This window comes from Botryllus schlosseri, chromosome 8, assembly GCF_051294905.1.
Source record: "Botryllus schlosseri isolate E-star chromosome 8, Bs_hap1, whole genome shotgun sequence".
NCBI classification, from domain to species: Eukaryota; Metazoa; Chordata; class Ascidiacea; order Stolidobranchia; family Styelidae; genus Botryllus; species Botryllus schlosseri.
In genome coordinates, this window is record NC_137243.1 from 25,455,177 (window position 1) to 25,478,450 (window position 23,274).

Genomic DNA, 23,274 nt, shown 5'->3' on the forward strand with positions numbered 1-23,274 from the left:
CTCAGTACTCGTCACTCAATAAATAAGTATACCTTGTCTTCTTCTAATTTACCTTGGTATATGAACCCAGCTCCACGTGGGCCCGTGTGATTTTATTTGGCAGCTGCGAGGTTGGTCTCGGTTATTTTTGTACAGCGCTCTGATATGGGTCCACAGAATGTCCTGACCATCTTTGCACAATGCACATGTACTTTGTACCTCCTGGCTTGGAAGAAAATAATGAATTTCTTGCTTTCTGTGAAAACAGTTTTAAAATCCAATCTCAGATAAAGCTGTGTTCACAGAAAGCAAAGTCCCGCTGATTACCTTCACAAGGCGACTGGTGTCTGGAGCATATCAGAATAGGTTCATCGGGTCGGGTTGGGTGAGGTGCATAGAAATTTTGATAATTAGGGGTCGAAACAGCTCCGTGAATAATTGAAAAGAAATTACGATTGGTTGATGCACCATCAGCCACAACTGCATGGATCTGAACATTCCATTCCTCACACATCATGACAGCTTCCATGAACAATGGACGCAAGTGTGAATGCCTTTGTTGTTGGCCACCATGAAAATGGGATGGAAAGTTTTCGATCAAATGACCGCAGATAAAACACTAAAAAAAGACAGATTCAGCAAGAAGTATTACCATGGTAAGCTAGTCCGTAAATTCAATAATTGTGCTCCTCACTGCAAATATGAGTTGCAATTTGATCCGGTGTTTGACGGTCACCGTAGTCCACAAAACCAAGGATGCGACAATCTTGATAAACCAGATTCTCTCGAACTGAAAGTTGCAATACACATGTGATATCACATTTGCAATATACACAATATCTTACTTTTCATTTCATCAACGGTAAGGTAGGCATCAACAAGGTCCTTCAGGCGTTTTAATTGCTCGAGTGCAATTTCGCATATGCCAGGCTTTAATGATGATAAGTTCCTAAATCAAATACCATGTATATAAGCAAATCAAGAGATAATTTGAATGTTTATGTGCACCTGTATTGACGCAGCGTGCCAGAAAAAGGCAATGTGAGCACTCCTGTGGTTCAAAGCATGTGATAAGCTGATGGTGCTCGGGCGTAAAGCTCAATCGCCCATCTAATAACATCAGGATGGTATCTGTGGGCATTAGGATGCCTTTTTGCGTTTTAACATTGCTCTTTGAAAAACATCCTCAGCCATTCGTTCATGCTTTCCGCTTCACTCTCAACCAATGATATATATACAATGATTGGAAACTCCAGTGAGCTCTGCGTTTGAGCGCGTCGCGAGTCATGCTTCACCAGCGGCATGAAATCGACGTAAACAAACGGTTCGCCAGCAATCTTTCTTCAGGAACTGGCGCTAACGTAGTGAAAAGTTTTTTATCGAGACCTCTTTTGCAGGTGAAATGTGTGCATACTGTACAGGTTTTGACCAATACCAGTAGCATGGCTTAATATTCAGACGTAACTGATGTACCAGTGTGCCTACGTGATGAACATTGTGATCGGAGGTGGTCTCGCAGTATCAAATAAAGGGGGATACTTCATAGTACGAGGTAGAGTTGGGATCAGGTCACTATCTTCAAGTCATTGCAAATTTTTAATCAATTCACGAAGTCATTTCTAAATTTTTCAAGTCAATTCAGGCAGGTTCTAAAACTGACTCTGAAGTCAGGCCTTCTGAAGTTGTGAAAGTAGGCAAAACCTACTTGAGGATATCGCAAAATGCATCACGTTTTTGAAGTAATAATAGTCATTATTCCTTTGTTACGGAGACTCATCTTGTGATTCGAATTCTCATATATACAATTGAATAAAAATAAAAATATTTTTGTTTGATACTTATCAGGAGTAATCGCCAGCAGCTTGTAGATACAGTATACAATTGACTAACAGGTGTATACAAAGTATAGTCTAACTCATTTCTTCATACTACTCGAGTACTTTTCAGACCGTTCATTTTCTGCTTCAACAAGTAGATTTCAATATCCAATTGACTAAGAAACGTCTGCAAAACCTGGTCTTAACCTACTTTTTCAAACTACTTCATGAGTACAATTTACCATGCTATGATGGTATATCTTATAAGTGTATGTGTGAGCAAGAGCGACCCACAATAGGTAGAAAGTTCCTGCCACTGTCCATGTCAGGTTTGATAGACTTGTGCACAGCCAATGATATATAAATGATTGTTCACAGCATATACTTTGTATATAGTCATTAAATTGTAATGTTGTCCATGTCCAGTTTGTCAACTCTTACAATCATAGTTGACTTGCAAGATGGTGACTTCGAAGAATGGGACGGAATAGAGACTATCCAACAATCCCCTTCACTCAACAAATTTCCGAACTTACACATCACCATCTATTCCCTCAACGGTCGAGGTGATCATGGAAGAGGTTATCGAATCCGGGCATCATAACAATGTGTCATCGGGTGGGTATTATAGAAGCAGAATTTTGAACAGCCTAAATACCTCACCTCTTCATGGACTCCTAAATGCTCTGATACTAGTCGTGACTAAATTTCAATGAGGATACCAACACCATAATATCATTGAGAATTTTATACAGGGTATGGATATTTCATTTACTATAACACTTGAAAACTGCATAAACAAGTTTTGTTATCATGTCAGACTTGTTGTCATCTAAATTCAGAATAACAAGAACCAAAATCCTAGTCAACAGAAAGGAAGGGTCCACGTGGTTTATTTTTGTCCTTGATGAGAAAGCATTTAAGTCAAGTCAATATGTAGCAAAAAGGGATTTTCATGTTTATGCAAATTACAATATGTGATATACCTATGTTTAAGCCATTCGATAAATGCACTGTGTGCATCTATTTTTGTTGTAATTTATGAAACTGTGCTGTGCTATTATGAACAATCGAATAACTGTGCCTAATAGTTGATAACGTCAATGTTTCTTGTCACGTAACAAAAATATTTATTCTCAAATGTTATTTTTTCGAGCTTTCTTATTTTCTCTTAATGACAATAACAGGACAGCAGCGATTTTACATGACGTTGAACATTGGAGGGCATTGAAGCATCAAGTAACATGGCATTTGAACACTAGTATGTTTCAAGCCTCTTTAGAAATCAACTATTCTTTGAAAATTACCATATCGCAGGTGCGGCCAGATTTCCTGATCAGGCTAAAAATGATTCCAATAACGGATCAAGACTCAATCTCTTGGTGATAATGAGGTAGTCTGCTCGATGGATTGACAAAAATGTCCGTATCAAATTTATCATTGTTGTTCGTTTCTTGTCTCTTTGATAAGCTTCCCTGCTCATGAATTTCGTTGCTGTTTCTGCGGCATAAGAATATCTCCAGTTTTGCAGTAGCGGCACATCTTTTTCCAGCTAGTACAAGTGAAGCAATATTATCTGGAATGCAATATGGCTTTAAATGGCAGTTGTAGCTGAACTTGGTTGTCATATTCACAAGGTACACGAAATTATCCATAGATTGCATTGTAGTGTCCATCTCTTCACCTCTCGCACTCGAATAATATGCATAGTCTTTCAGCAAGACTATTTTTCTCTGCATCAATCGATCCAATGAATATCAATCCGATCCGGCACCAATCGTGAAAGTATTATTCATTTTGAATACAATCTTTGGAAATATCTCAATGTCTGAAGCAGAGTGGAACATGACATGGTTGCTTCTCATGGACGGCCCTGCGTGCCAGAATCGCATAAGATAATGATTTGCACTTTTATTAAGATCCCTAAATTATTTTCAATTTCCTCGCGGTTGTGGGTTGTTTTGCGGCTGTTTCAATACACGAACAATCTTTTCTTGAAAGTTAGAATGGACTATAATTTATAAAAAATGTTAACGGTCCTGTAAAAAATTTATGCATTAGACATTTACAGAATGGGAATTTGTTATGTCACAGTTTTGCCAGTCAACTACAATTGAAATCAAGTTAAATATTCAATCCGTCAAGTATTTTCCGTACTACCGCATATGCAATATATATGAGCAATGTGCATATTCAAGAGAGAGATTTTGCATTGGAGGATTGTGGAGTTACATTGCTGGAAAAATAACCTGGGTATTTGAGGCAGCAGCACATACAAATGCAAGTTGATGCTCATGCTCAGATCATAAAGCGTGATGCAAATAGCGGAAAGTTATGAAGGTTATACATAAAATACCATACACACTATACAACGACGAAGGTTACAAAATCATTTCCTAACCTTTCAGTGAATAAGACGCCATAGAATGTTGCTTGCAAATGCATAAATCATCTATTTTGTACAATCCTTCCAGCTATCAATCTTAACGAGTACTCCTTGTTAATTTTCAAGGTTTACAGGCAATTCATGGGGAACACTTCACAACGTGTAGTTTATATCAAAGAAGTGCCAAAACGTTTACCAGGTATATTTTGAATAAATGGGCATTGGTAGACGCTTTCGGACACCCCGGTATGAAAGATTCAACTATTGAGAGGAGTACGACATATCACGCCAGGTCGATGTGAACAATACCAACTATGGAGTGATTATCCTCAATGTCATTCTAGTGCATTGTTTTGCCGATGGAATATTGTTTGGAACAATGCCGATTCTCATCATTGATGTGGATTCAACGGCCTGACCCGGTAAAAAGTTATATATGTTAGCATTTTACTAATCAGTACAATGATAGTTTCCAGTTAGTTCCGATTTTATATTATGAAGGTACAATCGCTATACTGATACTATGGTTGCCAGTGAACTCGGCCCCACAATATCACAATATATACTATATAAAACAACTTAGTTGCTCACACAATTATCGTAATCAACCCTTCTCTTTTAAAACATCAGGTGACATAAATGCTGTCAGAATATTTTAAAATCCTCTTTTAACAATCCTTCTAGGTTCTGCACATCTATATTGCCGCTCACCCACAGTATCTGTTAATTTTTTAGGCTTTTTCGTACATGCATGGTTGCAACCGATGCTAAAATGCAGTGGCGGCTCGTGACAATATCGGGTGGTGGGGCAAGGGCCGCAAGCGACTTGTTATCAATATGACGTCACAGTAGCGTTTTTCAACGTTCATGATGGTCACATGAATTTCCCGTAAACAATGATTTTTAACGTAGGTGCCGCGAGAGGTTTGCCGGTGGCGTGACTTGAAGTGCGGTAACAAATGTTTTATTCATTGTTTTTTATTCAAATGATTATTTTACAAAATGTACGCGAACTAAGAATCGTTCCCATGCCACGAATCAATCATCAGGGTATCCTTAGTAGCATGCGTTATGATTTCGTGGTAGAGATTATACGCAAGCGCCGAGTAAGACTATACCAAAAAATACACAGACCAACTACCTACAAAGAGCATTCGCATGACACCTTGTGGTGTTTTAATCGTTCCATGCTCTGCAATTCTGTAAAGTGCTGCAGCGCCTCCGACCCGATTTGTATATGGTAGGATTCTCGTCCCGAAAGCGAGTCAAATCGATTTGCCCTCGTTTTTCTAAGCCCGTCCGAAAGTGTTTGGTACACAATCCTGATGCGTTACGACCAGGGGATAGGCAATCAAAGCGGTGGCACCCATAAACGTAAAACATTATAAAAAGCCAGCTGTTATCCATGGAAGATTAATTACGAGTCTACCTGCCATCATTCAAGCAGGAATCCAAGCATTGTGTTAAATTGAAATGCGAGCACATATCGCATTAAACAATTTCATGAATAAATTATTTCATCTTGATGAATTTTTTACTTTTTTTCCATAGCCATAACAAAATATATCGGTAAATTAACTGCCAGTGTGCCTCGAGTAATAAGGATGAAAACCACTCACTTTTCCTTAGCCATAGACATGGTTGAGTTACCTGGGCTCACTTGATTGAAATTATTCGGAAAGAACATGATGTGTACACTGTACAGTCGTCCGCCCACCAGCATTAATTTATGTCTTGTATAAGTATTGTGCGCGACGTGATTTCTTATTAGCAAAATGTTCAATAACGAGTTTATTGAAATCTGGAATTCCCAGAACCACGTCGTTGTGAATAGAGAGAACAGCCAACGCATTAAGCCTATCTTGGCTTATCCCACGACGTAAAAGTGCTGTGTCACCAGCGAAGTGTACATTCTCCCGAATATGCGAAATTGCCTCACAAAAGTGTGCAATACACATTTGCGCAGTAGTACCATCGGCCATACGCGACTGAAAAGTGCTGTACAGTGTATCGACGTGCATGAAGATGTCACAAAAAAGCTTCAAAAAGAACAAAAATTCTTCGTCTTCCAGGAGTCGTTTAAGCCCCGCCGCTTCACGTATGGAAGTATCATCCCAGACAGGAGAGCTCTCAATCACTGAGAAGCATTCCAGAAGCTCCACCCTACTATCTGACACTCGTTGCACAACTCTGGATTGGAAGTTCCACCGTGTTGATACGCATCTAGGTAACCAGTGCTTGCATATGTCGCGCAATAAATCAGATCGCTTTGGCGAAACAGAGAAAAAGGAGGAGAACCCAGAAAGATTTGCAAAGAATATCTTGACAGAAGATATTCCTAAGCACATTTTTTTCACTACAAGATTGAGCTGATGCGCGTAGCAATGCAAAAAATGCGCATGCGGGTAAACTTCTTTCATTAAAACTTGTACGCTATGTCGCGATCCGCTCATGACTGCTGCGCCGTCGTAGGTTTGCGCAATAAGTTTCGACTCAACTGAATAGGGCTGTAATGTTTTTTTTAATACGTAAGAAATTCCGACAGCAGTGCGATCGTCAACAGCCACAAAGCTGTGGAATCGTTCGGCTGGCATACCAAATTTCGTGAACCGAAAAATCACGACTAGTTGTGACAAACACGTAATGTCAGTTGTTTCGTCAGACTGAATAGATAGAAATTCAGCGTCAACAATCTCGGTAAACAAATGCTGTAGATAGATGTGATATATCGAATCAAGCACATCATTTTGAATAGTCTTTGAGGTACCCTTAGCTACTGTCGCGGTGTCGAGATGTTCGCGCAAAATGCTATTCATGGAAGCCGTGTATTTAATTAGATCCAAAAATACCCCCCTATTGAGAGAGCATTCCTTCTCATCGTGGCCTCGAAGGGGCAATTCATGAACTCCAATAAATTTAATGACATCAATCACCCGAGAGAGAACATGCCTATTCTTATCTACAAGCTCATCGTTCTTGCAGACTGATACGCGATAACTTTCATTGAGCTGCGACATTACATTTACTCTGCCAAACAATTTATATTTAACTGCACTAGCCATGTGCACTTGGGATTTTTGGTGCGCTTTCACGCGCTCTGACAAATGCTTCAGATCGCGATAACCAATTTTGTTCCAACAAGAGCCACTGCTTCCGGTACCGGCACTGTCGAATAAAAGACAGTAAAAGCAAAACAAGGCGTTTTTATCCTCGCTATAAGTAAGCCATTCATTTTTATCGAAATGCGCTGAAGAAAAGGCACGAGTGCGTTTTCCTCCGGCGTACGATTGGACCAATGGGCAATTTCTAGGCTGATACGGACCTAGTCGCTTTACCTCTAATTTTTGCTCTAAAGGCAGCTGGCTAAACGGCGTACGGAGCAAAGATTCAACACGATTCATGTTCGCACTTGACCTGACTACTTATCTGCAGAAATGGAAATGACTATAAATCGAGAGATTGCGTATGCCTTACTGGAAAGGTCAACGAGTTCGGACACATACGCAATTGTTATCTCATAGATTGGACAAGGAAATGTCATATTGAATCCAAAACATCATTCTGAAGAACTACGGATAGCATCCTCGGAAATTCGGTCCCGGTACAGCTTGGGAGATTTTTACCTTGAGGCTGGAGATTGTCACACGACACATACGGCTTAGGGTGTATAGTGTCTACTGTCTATATGTCTGCTGCAAAATCGCCTTCGGAAAATATATTACCGAATAAATACGTGGATGAAAGCCGAAAACTTGGTACACTGTTACATGAAATCATCGAGAAGTAGCCTCATGACCGTTTTCGGTATGGTACACTGTCAAAATTAATACGAATTGATCAACGCCGAATTTTGCGTAAAATTTACTGAGGAATAGGCTGATCAAGCGATAAGCTGTTAGCCGCCATCGAAAACGAAACAGCTATCGCGCTTGACAGGGGTTGTAATTGTGAGCAAATGGCCCGAAGGCCACCATTCCACGGTGAAATTGACATTGGAGAATATAAAATAAAACTAAATATTTGAATGCAAACCGAGGATGTTAGTAAACTGTTTCATGATATCATCATCTCATCACCTATCTCAGTATGGAACACAGATACACCAGCTTTTGCGTGAAATCCGCAATGCGTTAGGTAGGCTAAGGGTGGGTTTCAAAAAGTTGTCTTAATTTAGACCTGGCTTAAGGCCAGTGATTGACTTGCTCAAGACGCCAGACGTCGGCGGTCTTAATTCGGTTTCAAATGTCAATTTGGCGCCGCGCTCGGCCAAGTCCGTTAGTTGCGAGTAATTACTGTCTACTTCGTCGCTGTAGCGAGTTCAACACGGAACCGAGGCCAGTTGTTATTGTTTTGAGTTGCTTGCTGATGTCGTATAGTATGGTAGCGATGCAGTGAAGGAATACGGAATTGCTTGAGTTGTTGAAATTTACGGACGGATGATCAGAACGGAACCCCGAGGAAGTATCTGGCAAATGATCAGCACGTTATCGCAAAGTATTCGAAGAAATAGTGCGGCTGTGATACCGATTTTTGAAGACACAACTGCCCAGCATTTTGGCATATTAATTGATGAAGATTATGCTCTTGGAGATGCTGAATATCCACTGAGGACTTATTACTCACGCCACTATTATGCCCAAGAACTTTGACCGAAAAAAGTCACTATTGTTTTCATGCATATCGTTACCCTCTGGCAGAGCGCAGTGCTTTGTGTTGAAGAAAATATCTCGCGCATTGGCTATATTCAAGGAAGAACCTCAGAATATCGATATAACAATAGCCTGCTTCTGCCTTTACAATCATAGCAATGCTGACAAGGCAGATGGAGCTGAATTTGATGACATACTGCAACTGGAAGCGTTGACCGCACTCCCACAGTATCGACTCCTACAGAGAAATCTGCACGACAACGCATGATCTAGAGATTTTTGCAATACATTTGATTACATTCCAAAACATACTCGTGCTTTATTTCTTGTGACACGTTAAAATGAGGTAAAATGTGCATTATGGCTTTAAGTAAGTTCAAGTTCATAAATTTGGACACAAGATAGCGAAGTTATTGCAAGGGGCTTGGAAAACTGGAGCAGGCGAACATGAACGGCTGAACAAAATTGAATCAAATGTACAAAAGACATGTTTTGACTCTAGATTCGGCTAGCGTCAAATTAATGTTGTTCAGCATCTTCTATAATTATTAACGTTAAGACCATGCTCAACTTGTTTCATTCTCTTCTGCTTTATCACTGATTTTCAGATCTTCGCTGCTTCATAGCTGACTTCGGGCCTGGACTTCGGTGAGCTGTTGGTAGAGATATAACTGATAAATTTCGAACGAATTTTTTAAATTTTATACTGTTGCTATCCATACAAAACTCAATAGTCTATTGTAATACATAGCATCAGCAAACTATACGAATGTTAATAGCAATAATAATGAGATAATAATTAATAGCAATAATAATGAGATAACAAACAGACAATTGATGGCCTAGTAATGAATGCAAACTTACCTTGATCTGGTTGGAAATGTTGCCCAAACAACTAGCAGATGCAGCTCCCAACTGCTACTCCATAAGTTGGCACATCAGATGCGTCAGCATCTATCACAAAACAACTTATCAAGCATGGTATAAATATGAATGGAAATGACATACTTACAGCCCAGTGTTGGTATCATGGTGCGAGGAACTGGATAAAGCTCGAGCAAAGTGCTTTCAGAAAAACCTTAATATAAAAGGAACTGGATATTGGTATGCGCATTCACACTCACATATACGGATAGCTAGATAAATACCTATTTGATGGCTTGGCACATCACTGCTCGTTTGATTTTGTCTGTGTTCCAAAAGAATGGTGCTATCATTTGTTTCACAGCCTGAAGCTCACTCTGGTGCCACATTGCACAGCTATATAATAATTTTTACATGGACTGATTATGCTGCTATGTCGATACTATGACTGGGTAGCAAATCTGTGAAAATCAATGTTGAATTGACATATATCTGAAAACATTTGGATTACTGAAGCGTTAGCATGTACTGCACTTTGAATATTATTGGCATATATCACTTCACATCAATGGCCCCTTTAAGCTGCATACATGCGCAAATGCGCAGTGCTGACACGGTTTATGCACACAGAAAATCTAAAGTCATGACCCTTTTTTAGTCGTTACGCACTGTTTTCCGAGGGTCTGCGTAGTGAGTTCTTGAGTGTACGCACAGACTCGTCAAAAATTAGAGGGAACATTGCTTCACATCTATAGCAATTCACTAACAACTTCATGCAAAGTCATGTCATTTTTCTTTCCGAAACTTCTGGATCTTCATCCAGTATGCTGAAATTCGGTGCGCGTGCAGTGAACGGAATATCAATACAATGCTGGTTGAATAGACACATTTTGATCAAAGTTCCATGTAGTCGGCACTATTCTAGAAAGTAGCAGTTAAACATATTTATGACAATGCTCATAGGGGTGGAGCGAAAATGGATATTGAGGGGAACCCTGCAATCAATCACAGTTGCGTGCAAGTGGTGCAACATTGATTAGGCTCAACAAAATGAGCATGATACATATTTTCCATTTTCTGGTGATGCGTCATGTGTTCACTTTTTGGCTATAACCACAGTAAAGCCAAACTGTCAAAACGTCAACGCGCCTAAGTTAAAAGACGTAACCAGTCGAGAAAACTATAATGATGAGTTGACGTAGCATGTAGGCTATCAATAAAGGATCTGTTGATCTGCCGCAACCTAAAATCTCATCTTGGGCCTTCTTCGATACATGCACTATATTAACTGATGTTCCCCATGACCACTGATCAGCATCATTACCCGTAGCGGATTCTTATCGCTGACCTTTCTTTGCCAAAATGGGCGGGATTCGCAAGTCCAACGCTAGGCACCATTACGCCTTACCCCAAATATCACTTCCCGTGTCTCGTAACCATAGTCATATCATATTCGTAACCGAATCGATTGGAGCCAGCGAACGCGGGTTACGGTGGTCATGGGGAACATTGCTTGATACTATATGGTGCGGTTATGGAAGAAGTGCTGATGTGTCCTGTGTGCCTCAGGGCTCTGGCTATCCATTTGAATTGAAATCCGTTCAGTATACGAAGACCCCTGCAGCATTCCACTGTAAATCCCACTATAACGGTATATGATACCAACTTGTCACGTTTGTGATATAAACATTGTTCAAAACTGCCTGACATCAATATAAAATGATCTAATCTGATTTGCCAAGCTATACATCAGAAGAACGGCCAGTATCCTTCAACAAACAGCACAGCAGTTATCAGCACTGTTGACTTCAGCCTACCCCCTAGCTGGCTTGGATATCTGTCTTAACAAAGCGCACGCTGGAGGGGAAATCCCCTCAAGTCACAGTTTTGAAACCGACTTCAGCCTGAGGGGTGTAGCTTAAGCCCGACGACGGGCCTAAGTCGACTATTTGAAACCCACCCTAAGTGTCAGATCAGCGCCCATCTCTACCATACTCGAACTTGATAACGAAATTGCTGCCCTAATCATTGAGTGCCAACCTTGAGACTTGGCACAGCGTTCGATACTAAAATCAAGACATACCATGTAAAAGCTCATGACGGATCTAGCTAAGGAGCATCGTTAAAATTAATGGAGACCAATACCGGCTTTGCGTGAAATATGTTTGCGATACATGACGGATCAGCACACACTCGACTTTGGAAACGGAATTACTACCCTAAACTTTGAGTAGAAACCCTGAAACTTAGGACAGTGTTAAATACCACCATCACGACATGACATACCAAGTTTCAAGAATTATCATGGTGTGAAACACCATCAAAATCGACCTATACCAGCAAAGGTCGACTCAACGCATATCACGGTATCCGAGTTCAGACATAGATACGATTGTTACATCACACCTTAGGGGCGACAGGCATATATGCCCCGGTTGCTCGGCCATTTTACGAATAGGAGAGAGTATATCATCGTTTCTTAATTGTGCGCGGCTTTGAGAGAATAGATAGTGAAAGCTTTTTATGAGCGCTACCGGGGCAAGCCCCGGCTAGGCATTCACAAAGCGAAAACACAGAAGAGAATTCGATTTTCGCAGAGACTTCGCTATGTATGGGCATTTGCAAGCGAAAGCACAAGAAGAACGCGGGTTTCGCTGTGATCTCGGTATATATTGTGCGCTGTGCGTCTATAAATGGTTAAATTGTTATTGAACAGAATTTTAGGTGGGGCAATGCCCCAGTTGCCCTATAGGACGAGCCGCCACTGCTAAAATGCCACACAGCTAGTCGGTACTTTGACAAATGTGCATTGTTAAAAGTTATATTACATCCTAGTATGCAGCACTGCCTCACTATGCTCAAGAATCCAACAAAACCTAAACCAATTGGGAAAAATCAGTGAATTAGTACGCCAGAAAGGCCAATTGCAGCACTCCCCCACAGTCGACATACGCAATCCCGTACCTCTACTCAAGCATATCCCGCGACGGACTGATTTCGCCGGGAATCTATCTTATAGCGTTAAGGGGCGTGGCAGTTTCCAATCATTGTATATATATCATTGCTCTCAACAATATCCTTTAAAAAATCCTTTGCTAAATGCTAAATAAAGATCTTCCTGGACAGTTAAACAATCATCATCTGAACCGCATGGAGTACTTTTTGAATATCTTCTGTTGTATCTTGTTTTTACATCATATTTTGTGCAAATGGTGCATGCAATAGAATCGTTCCAAACTGAATATAGATATATCAATTCTAACAACTTGGCATATTCATCAGTTCTGCTCACCGGAGATTTGATGTCACTCAACAAAGAAAAAAATACGAACCTACAACTTCGCACAGAGGAGCTCTTGAACAAATTACCTTTTCCTGTAAATGACCACCGGCCCAAGATAAAGTCTTATGTTCATGTGTGTTTCGTGTCGTCTCCTGTACCCCGATACAAAGTATCATTCCGTCAAGATAACCTATACAACATTGGGTATGGCAGATTCTGAAAAGTGACCGACAGTAGCAATGGCATACTTAGAAATTGCTGAAGAGTTGAAAATTTCAAGTCATAATTCGGAAGCTGGTTTGGAGGGAGCGTCCATCCATGCAATGTCGCTGAATCAATCATCAGACTGCTTGTAAGGGAAATCCTGAAACAATTGTTTCATAGCAATATAACGTAAATTGATCACCCATATTCACTTAATTTGCAAGGTACCTCAATATTAGGACAATATCTTCAAAACATTCCCGTTTTTCTGTAAACAATTTATCATTTCTCTCACTCAAGCTCCATATATCTGCATGAAATAGGAGAAAATTATAATGGCATAATGAAGGATGGTTACAGCTGAAGAGATTCCTTACCCCTGTATGTTTTTTTCAATTTGTGGTAAGACAGGACAACATCCCTAATATCTCTATGCAGAAGTTTGTCAGGAAGTTGCTTCCGAACGACCGGTTGTTGTCTTAACTCCTTTATAACAAATTCGAGTAATACGCTTATTGGGCAGTTTCTTAGGTAAATAAAATCGTCTTACTTTGCTACTGCTGCATTTAGACGGCAGATTAAGTCTTCGGAATGCTCAAACTTTCAATTCCTTGCGAGATTTATATACTATTACATCCTATTCTTCAAAGTGATTTTCGCAAATTCCAACCCTGTAATTAGGTGAGGACAATACTCAGAAAAGAACTTATGAGAATAATGACACTTCAGAAGTATCTCCTTTCTGAACGATAGTCAATCAGATGAATCACAGCTCAACAAGATTCTCACATGCCAAGGCAACATGGAAAAAGAATAGGATACCGATATCCGTGATAAATGGTGATTCTCACATGCCAAGGCAACATGGAAAAAGAATAGGATACCGATATCCGTGATAAATGGTCTTACGTTTCCTTATGAAGCATCACTTTAACTTTATCCCCCTTTTTAAAATCCCGCAAAGATAATACGAATTTCGTCAACTCTTCATGATGCTTTCTTTCATTTGCTTTTCGAAGTAAATCAGGTCGGCGAATCCTGAAGATTGATCTTCTGCTGTCCTGACTAGCCCGTTTGTTTGAATAACTACAACCTGGAATCGCGCAATGAGTCGCCATATTTGTAACCTAACTGTTTAATTCAACCTATGGAGAGTACAGTCCGTGCGACTAACTAAATTCTGAGAAAATCGTCGTAGAGTAGAATAAAATGCCATTCAAAAAGTGAGACTTCACTACTACAGCTGACATTATTTACCTTAGCGACGCGCGTCGTCCCTAATCATTCAAGCGTAGCCAGCCTAAATGGAGAACAATGGGTCGTCACTCCATCCTATATCCTCTATAATGCAACGAACTATTATACCACATCGGCACATATATTGAATGTTTCACTCAAGGGGATATTAGTAAAGAGACTGGTGATATCAAAGTTTCTGTGACGTTATCAACGAAGGAGAATGAATCAATAACGCAATTGAAGAGTATAGTTAACTCACCGATTCGATTACCGTATTAAGCCATTCGGCCAAACAATGTTGCGCAGAGCCGACCATCGGACCATCGATAATGTCGGGCGAAGCGGTGCGTTGCTCTTATGAACTTTCGGCAGTTCATACATGCGAGGTCTTGGTGAGCCAGATGGCCTCACCATCTCGTACACTTCTTTCGGTAACGCACCTTCTTGCTCTAAATCGAGTAATCTTCTCTGTAACTTTTTGTTCAATTTATTTAGTTTTGTCATGTAATTCGGCGGAGCCAAGAAATTTAAATTTGACCTCATCTTGTTGCGAGTGGTTCATTTTTAAAATGTATCCACACTTATTCAGAATAACAACTCACGATCCTTCGTCAGGTTTCGTGATGTGGATACTCAAGTAAGAGCGTAGAGATTTAATTGCACGCCAACATTCATTGAACATGAAAAAGTCTGCAACATCCACTGGTGTTCCACAATATGCATGATCTAGGTCAGGGGTGGGCAAACTTTTCTGCTCGCGGGCCGCATTCAACATCTGAATCCATGCCCGGGCCGCATTATGGTATAATCGGAATTATAAGTGAAGACGCAAACTTTTGTTTGATTTTATAGACGTGGAAATAATACATATATAAGGATTAAAACAATACAACCATTGATTTGATGATAACGCACATGCGTCAGAAGCATTAACGAGATTTTATGACCTGGCCATCTTCAATTAATTCGTCAAAATTAAGAATGGAAGAAGGTTGTGCCGATTCTTGGGACAGGATGGAAATTTGAATATGTGAGAAGCGATTAGCTCACATATATGCTGATTCTAGGTTTGGTTAAGCTTCAGAACGCGCAACGCTGACATCATGATAACCAGCATGATTCATTTAAATACGTTTTAACAAATGACTTCTTAACGTTCTTCTGTGGGGACGACATCAACATAATTTACTGTTGTCTCAAAACTTTTGAATAATTCGGTTGATTTATTTCAGACCTCACACATTTCATGTGATACAATGGGCCTACCATCAGGATGTTCCGATTCGAGTGATGTTTCAAATTGTTGCAACGAATTCATTACAATAATGTCATATTGTGACATGTAATTCGTCTTGCATTACCTCCGACATCGAAACAGAAGTACCTATCAGTTAATTCGTTACTGATAGCAAAGAATTCAACTTCAACTTTTCGCTTTTTGTATTGATTTAGACAACCCATTATAAACAAATTCAGGACCAAGTTACAAACAATTTGCTCCTAACTGCGAATAACGAAAGGGTTTTTCCAAGTACCACACTGAAAGTTTGCGTTCTAACCCGATATCACAATTGCTATCCGAACTAGTTATTTCCGTTTTGCGTTTCTCAGATGTTCAGGAACTGGTCGGGCTACTGCGCCAACCATAAAATCAAAATATAAAATATTATGATTATAATTTAATCAATATCATGATAAAGTATCGTTTAACCAAGTGTATTTAATCTATAGCAGTGGTCGGGAACCTATGACTCGCGAGCCATATATGGCTCTTTTGGGTATAAGATATGGCTCTTTGCCAAATATTTATTTTTGTACTGAATTGATCAATATTGTAGCGATTTGTTGGTAAATTTTCATCACGACCAAAATCATTATTCTCGTGGCAGTATAAACATGTCTTTGAGAGGCAAAGACAATGCCGTCTTCAGGTTTAGGGGCTTGGACCCCCTCTTTTCAAAATCATCAAATTGAAGTTACTGTCACGGCGGCGGCCAATATCACTCGCGAATTTTATTTACCCGTCTCGAAATCTTGAATTGTGCAATACGTTGATTAATCAAAGAGCATAGCAGACACGGCGACGCCCATTTCAAAATGCAGATTTCAAATACATATCGTTTTCCTTATCTACGGAGCGCAATGAACTGTTGTGTATGTGACATTCACAATTACAAACTAGAATTATAAACAACGCCACAGCTATCCACGTTCTTGATTGGTAAGTATAACTCTGTGTAGTACCGGCGATAAAATGCATGCTTGTAGCGCAACGTTATGCTACTGCCGAATGCTTTGAGAATTGAGAAGTTGATCAGTATTTAGATTTTCGTATTCAATGTGCCAGTCACATTCGATTAATATCAGTTATAATAAATTCTAAGCTACTTACGATGAATTGCGTTATCAATGGTGCGGCTTCGCCCGTCTCTGCCTTACCTCTCGTTTCGAGCTTTATTTTTGAACAATAAATACCAGTTTTTACAGAGAAAATATGGCGAACACGAGGAATCCCTTGAAGTGATATCGAATTAGTGCTAACATGACGTCACGAATTTTCAATTGTGACGTAACAGTTGATTGGCATGTATGGCTCTTTGAGAGTTGAGATGGAAAAAATTGGGCCAACATGGCTCTTCGGACAAAAAAGATTCCCGACCACTGATCTATAGTAATTAGATTTGTACTGCGCATTAATCAAAATTACGATTACATTTCTCGATGCCTTCGCGGGCCGCACAAAATGCCGTAACGGTCTGCATGCAGCCCGCGGGCCGTAGTTGGCCCACCCTGATCTAGGTCACTCAATTTAGCTCGCCGCTGAGTACCAGAGATGAGCGGATTTGGAATTTCTATGTCCTAATCCAATCCAAATCCGAACCTTCAAATCCTAATCCATAACTTTTTCATATTCAAGTCCATGTCCAATCCTAATCCGATTCCAACTGGAAATTCAGAAAAAATACTAATTTATGCAATGGAGGGATTCGAAAATTTTCTTTCACAACCAACGATTTCCTTGATTCAAGATAACTTAGTAACCATAAGTACAATAATAACTGATCTGAATAAAGTTTGTCGCCATTCGCCACACGACATTCCAATCTCCCAGAAAATAGGTTAATCCAATCCAAATCCTAATCCGTTCTGAAAAAAAAATGTCTAATTCAAATCCGAAAAAATTTCACAAATCCTGTTTTTTCAAAACCTAATCCTAATCCAAGCTCATCTCTGCTGAGTCCTTGTCGGCATCATGCGCATTATGATGGTTTCTGACCTACGCTTTCGTTTCGCCAGACAGCATTGTTGCGTCACTGCCACTCTCCATAAAGATGAAAAATCCGACGCTGATTATGGGGGTTCCAGGACAACGAGCGAATTAAAATTTATATTTTCGTAATCAGTACAGCGGCAGCTTTCGATTGATATCCGGCTCGGCAAGCCGGTCAAAAATTACCGTCAAATTGCCTCCTACCAAATGGAAAGTGTGACGTAGACCAATTTCACTGAGCCGTCAGATTTGCTTGTGTCGACACCATATAAGGACACTATGATATTACTCTCCCGGTGATGTGGCGCGGCGTTGTTAGGGTTTTAGTTTGGGGAATATTGTGCATTGATGTTAGTTTAGGGTTAGTGTTCTGCTAATGTCATGCGGCTATGCGGGTGTTCGCGATTCTGTTGATGATTTTGGACTTGTCGGTTTGATGGCATTCCGTCATATCGCATGTATAGTCAGTGCGCCGATTGATATCTTGCTATTCTATAACATGTTGGTAATTACTATTTGTAATAGAGGATATTTGATATCATCATTTCAAGTGTTTCGTTTATATATATATATATATATATATATATTTACCTATTAGGCTACTTTGGGAGACAATCGTACTTATTTTTGTAGCAGTTGGGGGACGAAAAAAATTGAGAGACAATTTTGTGTCCCCCTAATTCTTGGCGACAGTTTTCCCTCAGTTGTTATCGTCTGTTAAACAAATCCGTTTGGGACCACGCTCATTAGTCCCTCATTTGTCCCTTACAAAAGAAATCAAGCCATGAAGTAGCAGGAATTTCGAGTTACAATGGCGACATTTTGTCCCCTGTATAAACCCCGTATTTTGAAAAGTGGCATTAAGTCGACAACCAATAGGGGGGATTTTCTTCCACTTTTCGCATGTATAAAATGACACCGCTTTGCATACATGATAGATTTTGTTTAGGGTTCACTCAGTTGAGACCATTCCGGTATATATAGGGATTTTAAGCCTTTATACACTGTGATAAAAAATGACGACATGAAAAATGCTGACTACCATTTTGATGACTCGACATAAGTTCTAGTTGCGATCTTGGTAGACGCCGCTGGTCGTACGATTTTAATGTCGACTCCTAATATTTGGGCCCTGATTAGCTCTTAGCAAAGGCGAAAAGGCATTATAATATTGTTACATGTTGTTGTTTAACACGCGTGATACATATTGTTAAAAAAAATCACTGCTTTACCTTAATGTAACTCCATCAAATATATGTATTGGTTATAGCATGATAAATATTCTGTAGTATGTCCCGCACCCGATATATCGAGCTGATAGATCGTTGATTTGCTTGTGTCAAGACCGCTTGAAGATGCTCTGTCAGTTGCGAGCGTAAGGCATATACTTTATGTCAGTGATTCTCAACCTCTCTGTCTTTGCGGACCCCTTTTGGACCGTCGCGAGCTTCTGCGGACCCCCGACTTTTCTTTCTAATTTAGCTCAAATTATTGTTTCCGCTCAAGCCAGACAATATACAATGCGGTACAAAAGATGCATTGCGACATATTGAACAGAGAGGATAATGCTGAAACTACCAAGCACGGCCTTCAATCTAGCATCCATCTCGGCCTAATCGCCAAGGTGATTGGCTTCTATTTTGATCTCTTCCGCTGTGTTTCAGCTGCCTGTCCTTGCAATTCACATTCGCTTTCCTGGCATTCGCAAATCCATGTCTTTGTCGAAGGATTAGCCCAGATAAACCGAGGAGGGTTGTTGCTTCAATTGTGCAAATAAGAAAGAATTCCCTTGCAAATGCTCAAGAGAGAGGGAGAGAGAGAGAGAGAGAGAGAGAGAAAGCGAACAAACTTATTTTTATCCTAACGATCGGATACCGTGGACAACAGTTTTCGAATCTTAGGTCTGACCCGCGGAGATTGAACCCATGATTTTCAGATCAAAAAGACGCGCGCATCACTTTTACGCTATCTCCCCCCATTCCTGCCATCAGTTAGGCTACACCCAGATATTCCTACCCCACTTGGGAGGAGGGCGAGTTCGAAGGGTGCCGAAAATTATTTCGTGCGAAGAACATTAATTATACGCTCTATATATTTGAACGTTTCTGCAACTTTTAAATTTTTCTCGCGCTGTGCTCGATTTCATGTAAATAAATGTTTTGATTATCAGGCACCCTTCCTCAACGATAAATACGCATCATTTATGGAAGTAGGCATTTAAGCGTTGGCCATTAACACGCCACGATGTACGAAGACATATGAAGTTTGGGCCAACATGGGTCTCACAGAAGTGTGCCAAAAAGATCGTCAGCGAGAATGCATTAGCCGAAAAGGATTGCCCGCATGTTGACCTTAGACTTCAATATAAAAATGTCTTTGTCCGGGTGCCTAAATTGCTGGCGCCTAATATTCATGTCGTGGCAATCTGGACCTCACAGGACAAATGACATCCCATCCCAAATTATTATTTGACAGTGAAGAAATAGGCTACCAATTTTGAATCGTGTGTTTCTTTTAGTTTAGTAACCTACATGTAGGGGAGTTCAATATCTTTTGATTACATAGAGCACAGGAAGTCAAAAAATACCAACATGTAGCTAAGTAATTGCACCAACGAACGGGCCAGCCCGAATATGTTCAATTGTTAATTACGTGCCCCGAATATTCCTAGACAATACCTCACTCAGCTCTACAGGTAAATCTGATTACGTGAACTGAGAGGATACAAAATTTATAGCAATATATACGCAATTATCAATACTATTGACCGAATCAATCATTAATTATACAAAATTTTACGTGGTCGCATATGAGTGGAAATTGCTTATAGGTCAAAAGTGCTACATTCGGTCAAAGTGGCGATCACCGGATAGATATAGGATTCCTAATTGTATCAGTGTGAGGCGTGATGCTATGTAACAGTCACTGGATTTATGGCTTTTTCCTATACAAGAATAATATATTGCTCAGAACACAGTAGTCAACGCAGATGAATATAAAATGTGATCTAATATAGCCGCGGGTGTAATCATCCCCTTTCCGCATCCACACCAGTTTCGTTGCTAGGGAGAGAAGTACAGCACCGACTAGCATCGCCATAGAAACTGCTTCTCCGTCTGCGAAGTAACACGTGCTAATAATAACAATATATCTCGTCGTAATTCTCGAATTTGGCGCAAGGTCCAATGGACCATGTGACCTCAATCAGCTTTCCATACCTTCGTAAGTTTGTAGCAATTCCATAAATGATTGTAATCACCCTATCATCGTCACCAGAAACGCATATCTGAGTTGAAAACGTGTGATATCAACCCAGCGTACGTTTAACAATAAATTCAACTGAAGTAGCTCATGTCATTCGCTCATACCATGCAGCAGTGTTGATTGAAAAATCGAGCTGGTTTATTCGTCATCACATACAAGGATAAAATGACTCTGCAAAGCTTACATAAACGAATATTGATGATCAGGCTGAAATGTGGCGATATAGGATTGGAAAGCAGCCAAGTGCAAATAGTAAATTGGTTGACTTGTTTGGCATTTCATAACGTCACAATGCTGCGACAGGAGAATGTATAATCAAACATATTGTGGTATCAGCTATAAATACCCAGAGTGTCGGATTCGCATGAAGCGCCGGTTACAACGCTCAGTATAGGCTCAAAACCCACAATCCTACATCATATGCGTTGCATTAAGACTTTCCATGGGTACAGATATTCTAGTTTCCTTATATTAAAACACGGTAAGAAGCAGTCAGATTCGGGTATCAATTACGACCCCCATCCGTTCAAGCCAAGGCAAGGGCAAAATTACATATATTGACTGACTGATGTTGAAGTAATCAGAGCGTATAACGTCATCGTCGTTGCTCATTATGGCAGACTAGGGAGTGATATTCACATCTGCGTCTGGTTTTAATGAAGCCTCCACAGGCATTTATCGGTCGCAGAATTGCTTAACGGCAAATTCATTGGAGTGTCTTCCCGCAGCTGGTCCGTGGACATATTAGCATGCGACACAATAGCAAGCGACACTTGAGCATGCGACACTTGAGCATAGCGACTTTTGGTCATGGCGACTCGTGGGCATGTAGACATATCAGCACAGGGACATATTAACATGAGGACATATTAGCATGGCGACACATAAGTATAGGGACACACGAGCATGGATACACGTGAGCATAGGGACACATCAACATGGTGACAATTTAATAAGTGCCACTTGAGCATGGTGACACATGAGCATGCGATACATGAGCCTTGACGACACATGAGCATGGGTACACAAGAGCATGGGCACACATGCGCATATGGACACATGGGCATGGGGACATAAGAGCAAAGGTGCACATAAGCATGGGGTCATATACGCATGCGACACTTGAGCATGCGACACGTCTACATGCAGACACTTGAGCATGCGACACGTGGATATGCAGACACTTGAGCCTGCGACACTTGAGCATGCGACCCTTGAGCATGCGACCGTTGAGCATGCGACCGTTGAGCATGCGACAGCTGAGCATGCGACAGTTGAGCATGGGACACGTGGATATGCAGACACTTGAGCATGCGACACTTGAGCATGCGAAACTTGGCGACACTCGGGCATGCGACACTTGGGCATGCGACGCTTGAGCATGCGACCATGGAAAACTGAATGGGATAGAATGGTGACTGCGTGGCCTGTCAATCAGATACGGTTGAATGACAAGTCATCGTGCAAATTAGCGCAGGCGCGAAACCGTGTTTTGCTCACCATGGCGATAGCCGTGAGACCGCCGAGACTTTGGCATCAAGAAGTTTCGTTTGTTAGCTGTGATCGGATGTACGATTTGACCTACTCTATATATATATATATATTTGTTTTGCAGAACTATATTGGTACTTATTTACAGCTATCGGATATTGGAAATGCCTGCGAAGAATTGTGCCGTCCCTGGTTGTAATACTAGTCGAAAAAATAGTAATTCAGCACTCTTTGTCATTTACAGGGTGGATCTCGCAAAGGACGAACAGGAAAGGCAGCACCGGCCGCAACTACGTTGTTTCATATTGTCCATGCGCGATTCTACGGATAAAAGAGATAATATAATCAGTCAGCTTGAAAGAGAATCGTGAGTTGCGGAATTTCTATTCTGTTGTGACAGATTATGATCTGTAAATGGTATATGGGAGGTGTTCCGCCAGATTAGTGCATGCCCCTATCATATCAAAGCTGGATATTTATATGTATTATCATGAAAGCTGTCCAAGTGTCCATCAAGGTTATATTATTTTTTCACCTTCACCATATGTTAATGAAGCTGTAACCACTGAACTCTATGGTAGTAATAGGATTGTTTTATACTTTTGTGCTTGGAGTTTCGGCGGCATGTTGTAAACCTGTGTATACAGGATGGTTCTAACATTTGAGCGGTGCCATTACTAAGTAACGATTGAGGTTCAGCTAGAGACTGAAACAATTTCACCCAGGCCAACGTTGCATCAATTGTTCCACTTGTCCATCGTATGCTGTCGTATGATGTTATTTTTCAGATGAAGATGACCAGCCACATGACGCCGCGGACCATGCAA

The 23,274-nt window shown here is 40.5% G+C and overlaps 1 protein-coding gene, 1 long non-coding RNA gene and 1 pseudogene across 3 annotated transcripts; all 3 read right to left on the bottom strand.

Annotated features, from left to right (window-relative positions):
- Positions 1 to 34: 34 nt before the first annotated feature.
- Positions 35 to 2,366, bottom strand: LOC145444528 (uncharacterized; annotated as a pseudogene). Its single transcript, XR_013916711.1, has 4 exons — positions 988 to 2,366; positions 825 to 928; positions 674 to 769; positions 35 to 598 (listed from the first exon to the last, which is right to left on the bottom strand). The product of XR_013916711.1 is annotated as an uncharacterized LOC145444528 (transcript).
- Positions 2,367 to 9,120: 6,754 nt separating this feature from the next.
- LOC145444530 (uncharacterized) lies at positions 9,121 to 10,553 on the bottom strand. The gene is made up of 3 exons (XR_013916712.1): positions 9,980 to 10,553; positions 9,844 to 9,909; positions 9,121 to 9,785 (listed from the first exon to the last, which is right to left on the bottom strand). It is a non-coding gene; the product is annotated as an uncharacterized LOC145444530 (long non-coding RNA).
- A 1,124-nt stretch (positions 10,554 to 11,677) lies between these two features.
- LOC145444529 (uncharacterized) lies at positions 11,678 to 13,765 on the bottom strand. The gene is made up of 6 exons (XM_080322514.1): positions 13,733 to 13,765; positions 13,560 to 13,668; positions 13,411 to 13,492; positions 13,227 to 13,342; positions 13,028 to 13,168; positions 11,678 to 12,932 (listed from the first exon to the last, which is right to left on the bottom strand). The coding sequence occupies exons 4-6, from the start codon at positions 13,318 to 13,320 to the stop codon at positions 12,763 to 12,765; spliced, it is 405 nt and encodes a 134-aa protein (XP_080178640.1). The 5' UTR covers positions 13,321 to 13,342; positions 13,411 to 13,492; positions 13,560 to 13,668; positions 13,733 to 13,765; the 3' UTR covers positions 11,678 to 12,762.
- Positions 13,766 to 23,274: the final 9,509 nt, after the last annotated feature.

Coding starts and splice junctions, on each gene's coding strand:
- LOC145444529 (XM_080322514.1), bottom strand. CDS start 13,320: ATGATTGATTCAGCGACATTGCATGGATGGACGCTCCCTCCAAACCAG. Junction 13,169..13,226: donor AACTCTTCAGCAATTTCTAA/GTATGCCATTGC, acceptor AATGTTGTATAG/GTTATCTTGACGGAATGATA. Junction 12,933..13,027: donor TCCTCTGTGCGAAGTTGTAG/GTTCGTATTTTT, acceptor ATCTATATTCAG/TTTGGAACGATTCTATTGCA.